The 14,015-nt window shown below is 43.1% G+C and overlaps 1 protein-coding gene across 6 annotated transcripts in view; it reads left to right on the forward strand.

The window, feature by feature from the left end:
• Nucleotides 1–14,015, forward strand: part of Lrch1 (leucine rich repeats and calponin homology domain containing 1) — a 201,801-nt gene that overhangs the window by 131,326 nt on the left and 56,460 nt on the right. For all 6 annotated transcript variants that reach the window (XM_052732751.1, XM_052732754.1, XM_052732749.1 and 3 more), the window contains exons 8-11: nucleotides 3,857–3,962; nucleotides 6,525–6,640; nucleotides 11,030–11,097; nucleotides 13,305–13,391. In XM_052732751.1, coding sequence (XP_052588711.1) covers nucleotides 3,857–3,962; nucleotides 6,525–6,640; nucleotides 11,030–11,097; nucleotides 13,305–13,391 — 377 coding nt within the window. The remainder of the gene's footprint in view (nucleotides 1–3,856; nucleotides 3,963–6,524; nucleotides 6,641–11,029; nucleotides 11,098–13,304; nucleotides 13,392–14,015) is intronic.

The following is a 14,015-nucleotide window of genomic DNA, read 5'->3' on the forward strand; positions in this document are numbered from 1 at the left end:
TGGCTTGGAACCCCTCAGGCTTACGCAAATATTAACTGCTGTCACTCTGCATATCTTTTTATTTTGGAAATAACTCAAAAATTGGGTCTCTGTCTTTTCCTCTTTCCATTCCCACATTATGTAGAATATTCTTCAACACTAAGTAAACATTATGAAAGGGCCAAGTCCTGTACAAGTATGAAGCACTTTTTTAAATAAATGTACCTGTCTTCAACAGTAACTTAGGGAAGCGTGGTGATATATATTCAGAAGTATTAAGGAATCAAATGTGCACTGGGTTTGAGTAGCTTATTTGCTGAAATATTTGTAACTAGCCATTGTATTTTTTTTTTTTTTTTTTTTTTTTTTTTTTTGGTTTTTCGAGACAGGGTCTCTCTGTGTAGCTTTGCGCCTTTCCTGGAACTCACTTGGTAGTCCAGGCTGGCCTCGAACTCACAGAGATCCGCCTGGCTCTGCCTCCCGAGTGCTGGGATTAAAGGCGTGCGCCACCACCGCCCGGCGCCATTGTAGTTTTAAAATGTTTGAGTTAATATGTGTGTTCAGAGGGTACATATGTGTCCCAACATGTGTGGAGGTTAGATGGCAATGTGCTGGAGTCAGTTCCTTCCTTCCACCGTGTGGCTTCCTGGGATTGAGCTCAGGGAGGTCATCAGACTTGGCACCAAGCTCCTTTACTGGTGAGCCATCTCACTGGCCCTTACCTACAGTTTTTAAAACAGTATTTATATTTCTGGCACTTCAGCTGTGTTCTGTTCAGAAAATTAAATTTATTTGTAAGCTCAGCCAAATCAGTCTGGCATGATAGAGCTTCCCCTAGCAATGAAACACAACATCTATGTCTTTTGCTTGTTTGTTTTTTGAGACAGGGTTTCTCTGTCTAGTCCTGACTGTCCTAGAACTCTATGTAGACCAGGCTGGCCTTGAACTCAGAGATCTACCTGCCTCTGCCTCCTGAGTGCTGGGATTAAAGGCGTACGCCACACTGACCAACCACCATTCATGTCTTTATTGCTTCATGTATAGTCTGTTAGATCCACAGGGTATTCCTGAGGTTGCAATGATTATGTCCATTACTTCATCTAAAGAAATCGCATTTTTATTGAATGTGATTTCAGGACATTTTTTTTTTTCTAGTTCTCTTCTGATTTTGAGCTTTAGCAAGCAGAAAAGTTTATTTTCCACAAAATGTGCTATAAAGTAGTGTATTTAAAAACAAAACAAAACAACCTAAAATTTGGTGGCTAGGGGGATGGGTTGGTTAGTCTTGTAAAATGCTTGCCATGCAAGCATGAGGACTGGAGTTCGATCCCCAGAGCTGCTGGAAAAGGCAGGCCCGGAAGTACAGGCCAGCAATCCCACTGTGAGGAAGAGAGAGGCAAGCGGAGCCCTGGAGCTGCAGGGCAGCCAGCCCAGCCAAATCGGGGGATCTGGGTTCACTGAGGGGACCCTGGCTCAAGAAGAGTGTGAAGAGGGAGGGAGGGAGATTCCCAGCATTGACCTCTGGCCTCCACATGCTACACACATAAGAAAGCATGTACCCATGCACACACGCACACAAATTAAAATTCCTCAGCATTTTTCTGATGAAGAATTTTTTTCTTTTTTTACATTTTGAAGAAGAATTAGTAGGAAGAAAAAGGCGAGTTGGCTGTGGTTCCTGGGTGGGGTGGGAATGCTGAACACATTGCTTTTCTATGTTACAGTCTGTTTAACCCCTTGGACTTCATGAAAACTCCTCAGTCCCCTCAAATGGACCATTGTTGCAGACACTACCCACCCTGGGCTTATTTTCCATTAAATTGAAACAAGCTCTCCTTTATCTCTCTTCTAAGAGTAATTAAGTTCATTAATAAAACATCACACAAAGAGCTTCATTATCCTTCTCTCTCTTGTAAGTAGGATGCTAATAGCATTCTGAAGAGAGCCCCAGGATTTACTCTCCCCCTTTAATTAAACACATATCTTCGGATTTCTGCTAACTGTAAGGGTAGGAGGTGGATGGAGGGAAAGGGGACTGTAGAAATGATTATAATTCAGTAGAATAAAATGAATGGGCTTTCCCTTTGCCTTTCCCATCTCACATGCTAAACTCATTGTCTAAGCACACCTAAAATACTTCTTTTTTTTACTGCATGGTGTGTTATTTTTGTAAAAGTTTTGGCCAAGATCACGCCCCACTTAAACCTCTTTGTTGGGGTCAGTAGTCACCCCTGTACCTTTTCTCTGACGGTTGCCATTATCTGATTGACTTAACATTGGTCATGAAAACAGTAAATGCATGTTCTCCCCAAGATGATTAAGGAAGAACGTGTGGGGATCTGTGAATATTTGTTTGCTGAGTGAAATTCCTGCTTGTTTTCTGCCCGTTTCTAAACAGTCTGTTCATGTGTCCAAGCAAGCCTTGAGGGACCAGCCACACACCTGAGTGTGCTCTGGGGAGGCCCTGCTCCCTGTGGCTTGGGATGCTTGTCACTTGTCACTAAATAGCAACACCAAAATGGAGATGGGAAAATAAATGAGGATCTGTATCTTAACTTGTGACAGAATCACAGATTTTCTCAATACACAGATTTTCTGAATCAGTGGTGTGGTGAAGGAGCCATCAGAGACAATTAACTCCCGTTACTTCATAGAAATGTGTTCTGAAAGTCGCACAGAACACCACTCCTTAGATACAATACCGGACAGAACTGTCATTTGCCTGGTGCTGCTTCTGTGAAACCACAGTGTAGTTTTGGTAAATTAGCCTTTCGTCAGACCTGAGGGTGCCTTTCTTGGTAAGAATATGGCTAAGGGCTAATGTAGATGTAACCAACCGTCTTATTAAATAAGAAACACAGAAGCAAAGAAGAAAGCCAAGAGGTCAGAGCTAAGAGCAAAAACCTTACCCTTCCTCCTGTGGTGGTCCTACCTCTCCGAAACAGAGCTACTTCCTGTGTTAAAGTCTTTATATAGACTTTCTGTTCTGCCTTCTCATTGGTTGTAAACCCAACCACATGACTGCCTCGTCACTGCCTGTCTGTACAGACCTCCAGGTCTTCTACAGTTGGTATTGAGATTAAAGGCATGTGTATTCAATGCTGGCTGTGTCCCTGAACACACAGAGACTTACCTAGCTCTGCCTACCAAGTGCTGGGATTACAAGCGTACGCTACCACCTATGGCTTGCTAATAGCTCTGACCCCCGGGCAACTTTATTTATTAACATACAAATAACATTTTAATACAAATAAAATATCACCATAGGCTAACATGGTTGTTTGTCTACAAATATTCCCTTGTTATATTGGGTATTGCATGGTCCAATAGTGCCTGTGCCTGTAAGCTCAGAATGGGAGAAAACTAAGGAGGCTTCAGGCCAACGTATATGTGTAGAGGTGTGTGTACAGTGTTAGCACTGTAAATCTTCACTCACAGCCAGCTCCCATTCATAAAGCACAGCCTCCTGAGCTGTCCTGAAAGTCTTGCTCAAATGCCTACCATCACCTGTGAAGAGCCACTCTCCTAAGTGCAGACATGGCCATCAGGTTGCTGTTTCTGAATTTGTATAGGTAGGATATATATATACATTTTTTTGAGACAGGGTTTTGCTCTGTAGCTTTGGAGTCTGTCCTGGAACTCACTCTGTAGACCAGGCTGGTCTTGAACTCACAGAGATCCACCTGCCTCTGCCTCCCAAATGCTAGGATTGAAGGCGTGTACCACCACTACCTGGCATGGGTAGGGTTTTATCTCTGCTGTCTTTTACTTAATATGCTGTTTGTTAAGGTTAGGATGCCACTTTCTTACAGAGTTCTCTTTGTCTGCATCCACAAGACTTCTCTCTTGAATGACATGATTCCCTGTATCTTTTTAGCCCTCTGATGAGGACACAGTTAGCCTCAATGTTCCCATGTCAAACATCATGGAGGAAGACCAGACCATCAAGGAGGATGCATGCCATCGTCTGACCCCAGCTAAAGGTCTGAGCGAGATGTGTGTAGAGAGCGCTTGCTTTGTAGGTTTGGACAGGGCTTACAGCACCACATACAGATGCGGAGATGGATCAGCTTACTCTTTGTAGCTCACATACGGTGCGCCAGCTGTCATGCCCATGGGGAGGGATTTCATTTCAAGTCCTAAACTCTACACAGCTCTTCCGTCTATTCGACAGGTAGGGAAACCAAGACTCGGACAGTTTAAATGGCTTGCCTGTGGTTTCACAAGCCAGCTCTGCTCTTTACAGTTAGTAGAAGAGTCCTCATCCTAAAGATTACAGGAGAGTCTTTAAATTCGTTTTTGGAAAGAAAATATTGATAGGATAGATAGGACTTAGGACAACTCTAGCTGCTGTCGTCCAATCTCCCGATCTCAGTGGCCGTCCAAATAGAAGTTAGCGGTTGATAACCGCCCTCCAAGTGTGATTGGCAGACCCATGCTCCATTCCTCACCTTGAGTGTGGACCCCCAGTGTCTCCCCATCCATGTGTGTTCAGCTCGGGGGGCAGAACGTGGTTGTTCTTGGGGATGGGAGCTTGTGGGCTGGGCCTAGAAGTGCCCATCCTCTATAAGACATCCTTCACTCCACGGTCACATCTAATACCCTCGAGGGCAGGAAATGCACTTGAGGAATGGGCTCAGGAATCTGTTTGAACATAAACAGGTCAGTTGGTCTCATCTTTCCCCTTAAAGACAGATTAGGTGGCCTCCAAGCTTCTTTGTAACTCCAGTTCTTTGACTCTTTGATAATCAAGTGATCACTGAACACTGTAGCTAGAGTACCTGCTTAATCCTTGTAAGAGTCGTACTGTCATAGATCATTGTGGCAGTATTTTGCTGGTTCTTGTTTGTTCAGTGACTTCAAAAGGAAATACTGAAATTTACCATTTATGATTTGTGATAGAGAGTGAAGAATGTTGTACAAGAAGTGTAGAACTGTATCAGTGACAGATCAAATCCCAGGATGATTACTTTCTTTGAAATTTCTTTGGTTAGATGTATTAATTTTATTTTATGTGTGTACATGTTTTGCCCACATGTATGTAAGCACACCGTGTACAAGCCTGATATCTGCAGAGGTCAGAAGAGGCCTTTGGGTCCCTTGGGGCTGGAGTTACAGATGGTTGTGAGCCACACCATGTGAGTGCTGGGGACGGAACCTGAACCTGGGTCCTTCATAAGAGCAACAAGCACTCTTAACTCCTGAGCCATGCCTCCAACTCCCTACAGTGTTCTTCTTAACCATTAGAGGGCTATTTTAAAGCCACTCAAACATTTCCATGTTTTCTTTCACTTCTTAGATCTAAGACACTTGTATTTCGTTTTGTTTGTTTGAAACAAGGTCTTCCTACATAACCTAAGCTGGCCTGGAACTCTCTTCCTGCCTCAGTTTCTCCAGTACTGGGATTGTAGATGAGTGCCACCCCATCTGACTCTTAGATTTAGATTATTACTTATTTTAAATATTTTTTAACGATTTATTCATTCTTATTTTATGTACACTGGTGTTCTGCCTGCATATATGTCTGTGTGAGGGTGTCAGGTCCCCTAGAACTAGAGTTACAGACAGTTGTAAGCTGGTATGTGGGTGCTGGGAATTGAACCCGGGTCCTCTGGAAGAGCGGCCGGTGCTCTTAACCACTGAACCATCTCTCCAGCACCATAGATGTAGAGTTTTAAATTTAGAACCTGGGGATAGCATTAAACGTAGAGACTATGATGGAAACCATACATGACCCCAAAATACAAGTGAATACTTGCATACAAATATAACTGCCACTGTATTCCTTCATATAAACCTTACAACAATATGCAGTCATGGGGGTCATGTTTGAGACAAAGTTTTCAGATACAATAATCTGTCCCTAGTAATGTCCCCCAAGCCCCTGACATGGGCATCTTTCAGGCTTCCCATTGAAAGGATTCCCTGCTTTCTTCTGTCTAGTCTTTTGTCAGTCCTCTGTGCTGTCCGTTTGTCTGTGCTCTGCCTACTGGGACAAATGACTTCTACCCCAGCATGCTCTTGCTTCTGGAGGGCCTTTCTTGAGGGTCATTCCTACTGTTGGTAGGATTTGGGGCTATGTCTAGTTGTCCCCACTTTCTTAAGATGATTGGTTGCTTCAGGACAGAAGTCATTTAACCCCTCAAATGTACATGCTGGTACATATCTAAGTGGCATGATACTTTCCATGGAACAGCTGGTCAATACATTTTGTTAAACTTAGATTTTGAAATAATTAGCCACATACTGCCAAGAGCATAAAAACTTTTTTTTAAAATAATTTTCTCGAGTTTTTTAAAACATGAGAAGACATTTCATTTCTTTCGTGGGGAGCTAAACCATGAAGCAGCCTTGTCTGCTAATACTCAGTTTGGGGACTTGTTTATTTTGTATTTCTTCTTCTCCCACGTTGAATTTTACATTCTACAGGGAAGATAAAGTGGGGTGAGGGGGGATGAAAGCAGTTGTCCGTGTGTTCAAGGACTTGTGCTTTCTCTTCTGTCCTTGACGTCACGCTTTCTTCTTTCTCTGTGTTTTCCTGACAGGTGAATTTCAGCCAAAGCCTTCCCTTTTGGGTGCCAGCAACAGCTCAGGACAAGAAAGAGACCAGTTTGCTGATGGAGCAGATGCTCTCCACTCGGGATTTATGAACTATATTAAGGCAAGGTTTTGCGGCTCTGTTCATTTTCCTCTGCTTGGCACCTTAGAATTCAGGTTCAAAGATTTCAGTCCAACTTCCCAGTCTTGCTTACTGTTTGCTCCCAAAGCCTTCAACATGTCTTCTCAAAGCTCAGCTTGTCTGTGTCTGACGTTGGCAGCTGGCCCCAACCATGCTTGTCTCTGGTCTGTCTGCTTATATTTCTTTTCTTTCTTACCTTTCCTTTCCTTTCCTTTTTGTGGTTCAGGAATTGCTCAGCTCCCTCTTCCTCACTGGGCCTCACATGTTAGCAGGTTTCCCAGAATGACCATGCTCACTTGCAAAAGCTCAACATCATTTCATGTCCCTCAACATGTTTTAGGTGAATACTTCTTAGCTTGAGAACCCAGGCTGAGCACCGTTTAACCAACGTCCTTAGAACTAGAAATGTCCTGGCTCTTCAGATTTTGGAATGTTCACATTAAACATTACAGAACGTGGATCCATAATCCAAAAATCTGAAATCCAAAATGCTCCAGAAGTAGAAGCTCAGAAGGTTTAAGTTTGATGGGCCGGCAAGACGGCTCTTGTATGGATGTCAGGGGAGAAGAGTGGGAGGCAGTTCTCTCCCTCTATCAGGTGGATCCCAGGGATTGAACTCAAATCATCAGGCTTGGCGGCAGGGCACCTTAACCTACTGAGCCATCCTGCCAGCACCTCATCCATGTTTTCTGATGATCAGTTTGGTGCTTTGACCCAGCCTGACTGATATTTTTGGGCATTAACTCCAAGGACCACCAGAAGGAAGACCAGCTGAACTTGATTTATTCTGTTTAAGACGCTAGTGTGCTGTAGCCTTCCTCATGCCCTTGAGGTGGAAATAATTAATTTGACAAATCCATAACTGACCCCACTTCGTTCGTGCAATGTGACAGTCTAAGACCAGTGGTTCTCAACCTTCCTAACACCGAGACTCTCTAATACAGTTCTTCATGTCATGGTGACCCCCAACCATAAAGTTATTTTTGTTGCTACTTCATAACTGGAATTTTGCTACTGTTATGAATCATAAGGTAAATATCTATGTTTTCTGATGGTCTTAGGCAGCCCCTGTGAAAGAGTCATTAGACTCTAAGTGGGTTGAGATCCATAGGTTGAGAACCACTGGTCTAAAACGGTAACAGACATAGACAGAAGGGGGAAACACAAAACAGTCTGTACAGTAGCCTAGCTCTTCTCCTTCAGAGCTTTCCCTCCTCTTCTGTCTCCATCCACGTTGCTTTAGCTGAACTCGTCATGTCTCACTGTGATAGTTACAGGTGCCCACTCAGCTCCTCTGTAAGTGTGTGTGCGCGCGCGCATGAGCATGTGCGCATGTGTGTGCATGCCTGTAACATACATACACACCTTTTGTCTTCTGCCACCAGCTATTTTCTTAGAGCACAAATCTGATTACATTACTCTCAGGTCCCTCCCACAAGGTTCTTCCACATTTGACCCTTGTCTGTCTGCTCTGTGGGACAGTGAGAGTCATGAGAACATGGGAAAATGACTTTGTCTTCACTTCCTCAAGAGTTTCCCTTCAGACTCTAAAGATAGAACACTTGAAAGATGTGTTTGGAAGAGTCAGACTCCAACTCACGTTCCAAAGGAAATCAAAGTAATTAGTAAAGCATACTGTCCCCTAGATTCAGAGAGTTCCAGGATGCCAAGGACCTTGGAAATGGCTGCTGTAGAGGGTGGATTCCGTGGACAGATACTCAAGGAGCAAGTTTGTGTTAGGTTTAGCTTCTATTGTGTAGCCTTATAATTGAGGACCAATGAGTATGCTGTACTGCCCAGCATGTTGACCATCGAAAGCTCTGTATTTTATATAATCCTTTCATGTTTCCTGAATTGGTATCTTGTGCTTCTGTTATTCTGGTTAGTTTTTATCACTTGTAATAGTTATATTGTATGAAACCACTATGCATATTAAATCATCCAATACCAAGACAGTCTGCTTAGAGAAAATACCAGCTTAGATTTCTGAGAGCCTTTGGTTACATTTTCGTCAGTCAACACAAACCTTTGTTTTATGGATGTCTCTTTTTAGAGACACCTGGCTCAGTGTCAAGTCAGGCATGCCTTAATGGTGGAGAGAGGTTTTGAGAAATGTGTCGTTACAGAATTTCATCACTTTGCACGTGGCAGCCTCAGATGGCTACAGCATCATTAGCAACATAACCTTATGTATGACTGCCTATTATTGGTTTATTAGTACGGAATTCACCAACACGGTCATGCATACCTGAATAAAACTTCTCTAACATGTCTTTTCTGAATGAGGTCCTTTGTAGTTGTCTTAGGAAGATTAGACAACATCTCAGCATTATATTTGGGGCCCATTTTGAACTGTGAAATCATTGTTTAAAAAGGCACAAAAATATGAAAATGTGCAGTTAACTAGACCAACAGTCATGCTTGTTCAGTTTACAGTATGAGAATTAGAGCCAGGAGGCAGAGTGCTCCTCATCCTGCCTCACCTGGAGTCCTGCATGTCTGCATGTTTTAGTTCATTTTTGCCAATTGCTCTGTGTGTGTGTGTGTGTGTGTGTGTGTGTGTGTGTGTGTGTGTGTGTGTGTTACTCCGAAGTACTCTGAGCACTGCTTTGGAGACTGCAGGTAAATTTTTGTGGAGTGGGCCAGTTCTTGAACGCTGCCTAATTTGAAAAAAAAAAAAAATCTCAGCATGCTAATGTCAGTCTGTTCTGTGTTCTGAAGAAAAGCTACATATTTTGGTAACTTTTCATCTTGAAGCTGAAAATGAGAAGGAAACCAATTCCACTAGTTGAAACCTAGAAGACCTGGGGCCTGTTGCTTTGGATGTGACATCTGGGAGTCTGTTTTCATGGATTTCACTGTCATTTGCAGAGTGACACATGATTAGTTTATGTGTTGATTGTTAAACTGTGAAAGTACAATCAATACAGTAGAAGTCTGAGTGGTTTTTGAAACATCCTTCCTCGGGGAAGTCTGGTCCTAAAGACACACCAGAGCCAATGATGATGTGCTCTACTTCCCACAGTCTAATGTTCTTTCCCTAATAGGGAAATGTACCCATTCCAGGGTGGCTCCCTCCCTGCCAGTGTTAGCCCAGCCAGGACATTTTCCTTGTCTGAGGAGAAAATCCGAGGGCCTACAGTGGACACAGCTTTCCCAGAATTCACTCCTGCTGCAGCGTCTCTGGAGAACTTTGGTGTGGGAGGCTCAGGGAAAACATTTGAGTGACCTTTGAATTTGTTCACATGAAACTATTGGATTCAGTGTAGGGCCTTTTTCTATTGTTAAATACTAGTAAGTTGAATTAAATAAGGAGCTCAGGTAAACTTTATGGTTTTTTTTAAATCTTTAGTTTTCTAAGTTTTTTTTTCTTGTTGTTTTATTTTTTTTTGAGACCAGGTTTCTCTGTGTAACAGCTCTGGCTGTCCTGGAACCCACTTTGTAGCCCAATCTGGCTTCAAACTTACAGAGATCTACCTGCCTTTACCTCTCTGAGTGCTGGGATTAAAGACTGCCACCTCTCGGCTAATTTTTTAAGTTTTAATTGTGGTAAAATACATATAAAAATAAAATCTTTTATCTGTAAAATTTTTTGAGACAAGGTCTTGGTAGGGTAGCTCAGGCTGACCTTGAACTCACGATCCTTCTGCCTTACTTGACTTTCCAAATGCTGAGGTGCAAGTGTACACTACCTATACAGCACCCCAATAGATTCTCCTAGCCACATTTTGGTTGCACAGTACAGTTTGTGTTAAGTACATACATATTTTTTTAAGAAATCTATTTATTTGTTTGTTTGTTTATTTATTTATTTATTTATTTATTTATTTATTTATTTATTTATTATGTATATAGTATTCTGCCTGCATGTATACCTACAGGCCAGAAGAGGGCTCCAGATCTCATTACAGATGGTTGGGAGCCACGATGTGGTTGCTGGGAATTGAACTCAGGACCTCTGGAAGAACAGTCAGTGCTCTTAACCGCTGAGCCATCTCTCCAGCCCCGTACATACATATTGTTACACTGTTCTGTGGCCTCCAAAACCCTTCGGAACTGAGACTGTGTACCTATTAAATCTGTCCCATTCTGCCTCCCCTCTCTGGCAATCACTGCTTTACTTTCCATCTCAATGAATTTGGCTCCTATAAATACCTCATGTGGGTGCAGTCATGCAGAGTGCTTGTGTGTGTTATTTCATACTCAAGGTTTTCTGTATGTAGTGTAAAGAATATTCCGTTATAGAGCCATAGCGTATCAGCCAATACCTGATTTGTTTTGCCTTTGGGCTCTTGTGAATTACACTGCCACGGATATGGGCTGGGACCGGTGTTAACTCTTCATTGAATATCCCATGTGTTCTCTCCGTAGGACCAGGCAGAAGACTGTGAAGAGCTTTTGCGGATAGAAGAGGATGCTCACTGGCCGATGGAGGGACTGTGAGTGCCAGGGCGGGTCATGGGCCATCGCTCCTCTTCAGGCACACTGGCACTCATGTCCTGATAGATTTTGATCCACTTTTCTTTGGGCAAGCCTAGAATCTTCCCCAGTCATACTGGATAGGAAGTTGCCAGTTTTCTGTGACTCTTGTTACAGTACTGGGCCATACAGTTTGTCTTCATTTGTGCTGTTATAAGGGAATACCACATAGACTAGGTGACATGGAAGCTTATTTGGTTTGCAGTTATAAAGGCTTAGAAGTCCAAGGTCAAAGGGCTCTGTCTAGTGAGAAGCTGTCCCATGGGAAGAGCGGGTGTGAGACAGAGTTGAGCTCCTGTGGATAAGGAGCCATCTCCTGTAATAATGGTACCCATGGCTCCTCTCAGGGGCCCAGGATTCCCTCATGAAGGTCCCATGCCTAACACTGCTGCCTTTGGCATTGAGTTTTCTATACATAAAGTTTGGAAGTTACATCCGAACCACCGCACAGCAGAAAGTTTTACTTCTTTATTGGCCTTGAATTTTTATCTGACTCAATGTTGTCAGTCAAAAAACGTAATAGTAGCCAAAGTGTCTTCTCCTTTCCTTCTGTTTTGTTTGAAGAAGCCAATAGCCAGACCTAATGTCAGGAGAGCCAGTCCCTTCAACCAAGGTCTTCTGGTTCAAAAATTTTTTTAAATGATCTATTTATTTGCATTGGTGTTTGCCTACATGTGTGTCTGTGTAAGGGTGTCAGATCCCTGGAACTGGAATTACAGACAGTTGTGAGCTGCCATATGGGTGCTGGATATTGAACCCAGGTCCTCTGGAAGAGCAGCCAGTGCTCTTAACTGTTGAGTCATCTCTCTAGCCCCTGGTTCAAATTTTTGAAAAGCGTTTCTTCAATGTCCTGGTTGCCGGTCTGATAACTGTCATAACTGGCGTATGTTAGATTCTGCATGCCTGGCACTGTTCTATTTCATAGGCCAAAGCTCAGCTCGTCCTTTCAGTAGTCCTATAAGCTCTGTTGTCTGCCATGCTGCAGATGATGAAATTGCATCACAAACTGGTGATGCTCTTGTCTCCAAGGCTACAGAGGGCTAACATTTGACCCTGAGGAATCTTGTACCAAATGAATATCTCTTTTCCTTCTACTATATATAAAGGTTTATTTGGCGAGATCTCCAGGGGAGCAAATGAGTGTTTTGCCAGAAAATGAGCCTCTTCCAGGAAGTAGACTTGGTACCTGTAGCATAGGGTAGATGTTTAGTTGATAGGCCTTTTGCTTTCTGTGGTCCAGGGCAGATGTTTAGTTGGTAGGCCTTTTGCTTTCTGTGGTCCAGGGTATATATAGGTCTCGACTTCCCACTATACTTTGTCGGGATTATTTTTTTCCTTAAAAAGGACTGGTGCAATTGTTAAAATGCACCTACTAAAGTGTTCTCTACTAGTAGGGATTCACCAGCCCACTGTGTGTGGCAAGAGTAGTCAACTGTGATCCAGTTTCTCTTGCCGGAAATTCCCTTCTTGTCACTCTGTCCCACCAGCTCCTTGTTGGATACACTTCTGAGAGGCCAAGGAGGCCTGATTTACTGTAGCATCATGCTACCATGAGGAAAGAGAACTGAAACCAGATAAGTCTTTGGAAGTCCCATTTTCAGTTTCACATCTTTTCGCAACCCTGGCTATAAAGTCAGGATCACCTGTAGAGTTTTCTAGGAGGCCTGTCTTTACAGGAGGTCAGATTAGCTTAGGTGTGTTAGGGCTAGTGTGTCTCTTAAGCTTTATAGTTGATTTTCCGGGATTAAAGAATCAGGATGGAGAGCCACTCTTCCCCACTGAGCCCCTCACACCATAAAAGTCATAACACCTAGCCATGCTGGTGGAACCAGAGTTGGAAGCCTCAGAATGAGTATAGCTTCGCTCGGGGGAGTGCTTCCAGGAAATCTTGCAGAACTCAGCAAAGTGTGGAGACTCACCAGCCTTGTCCTCAGCCTGACTGGCCATAAGAGCAAGTGGAGGCCTGGGAGTTTGGAGTTGAACTGGGCTTTCTCTGCCCAGGGACTCCTCCCATCACCATAGGACCCAACCTGCAGGATACTGACATGTCTGTATTACAGTATTGAGTTTGTCAAAATTACTTTTCGGTGGTTGATGGGGTTTTGCAAGGAGGTGCTTAAGATGTTTTCGTAGTCATTCTGCACTCATGCTTGGTTTTGTATTGCAGACTAGGTTCATCCAAAGATCAGGATTTGGATATATCGATGATTGAGCAGCTGAGGGAAGCAGAGGATTTGCTTCAGGATCCCAACGGGTATGCCCTTCTGTCCCCAGCCCGGTCTTGTGTATAAATGAAGCCTGCTAAGTTACTGAGGACATGGCTTCACTTTCTGAAATATTTATACCAGTTATACCCAATTTGGTCTTGATGTGAGCAGTAACAAAGTGAAGTCACTTAATTGCCTATTCCCCAAGACCCAGAAGTAAAAGAGTCACATTTTTATAGTGGTTGAGATAAGTTCCGGCCTTCTCAGTCTTTAATGATTGCCCTTACCTCTCAAGACATTCCTGCGGGATGCTTGGTATCATTTACAGAAAATGGAAATATGACAGAAGTACAAAAACATAGGCAAATTCTACTAAAAATGGAAATTTAAAACTTCTATGTATTTCTGGTAGTGCCAGATATGACAACCAGCCAATATATTTCTAAAGATTTGGGTTGTAGATTCCTTTTTAAATTTGAATTGGACTCTGTCACAAACATGCTCGCTCTCTCTCTCTCTCTCTCTCTCTCTCTCTCTCTCTCTCTCTCTCTGTTCCTTAGATAATGTAATTTTCACAGACAAAGTTCCTTTCAGTCCAACAGTATCCAAAATGAGACACTAAGTACAAGACAACTGCAGCAGTAGACCTGAACCTCATCTCTGACCATGAG

Source organism: Peromyscus californicus, unplaced genomic scaffold (assembly GCF_007827085.1).
Source record: "Peromyscus californicus insignis strain IS unplaced genomic scaffold, ASM782708v3 Scaffold_12__1_contigs__length_115047231, whole genome shotgun sequence".
Lineage (NCBI taxonomy): Eukaryota > Metazoa > Chordata > Mammalia > Rodentia > Cricetidae > Peromyscus > Peromyscus californicus.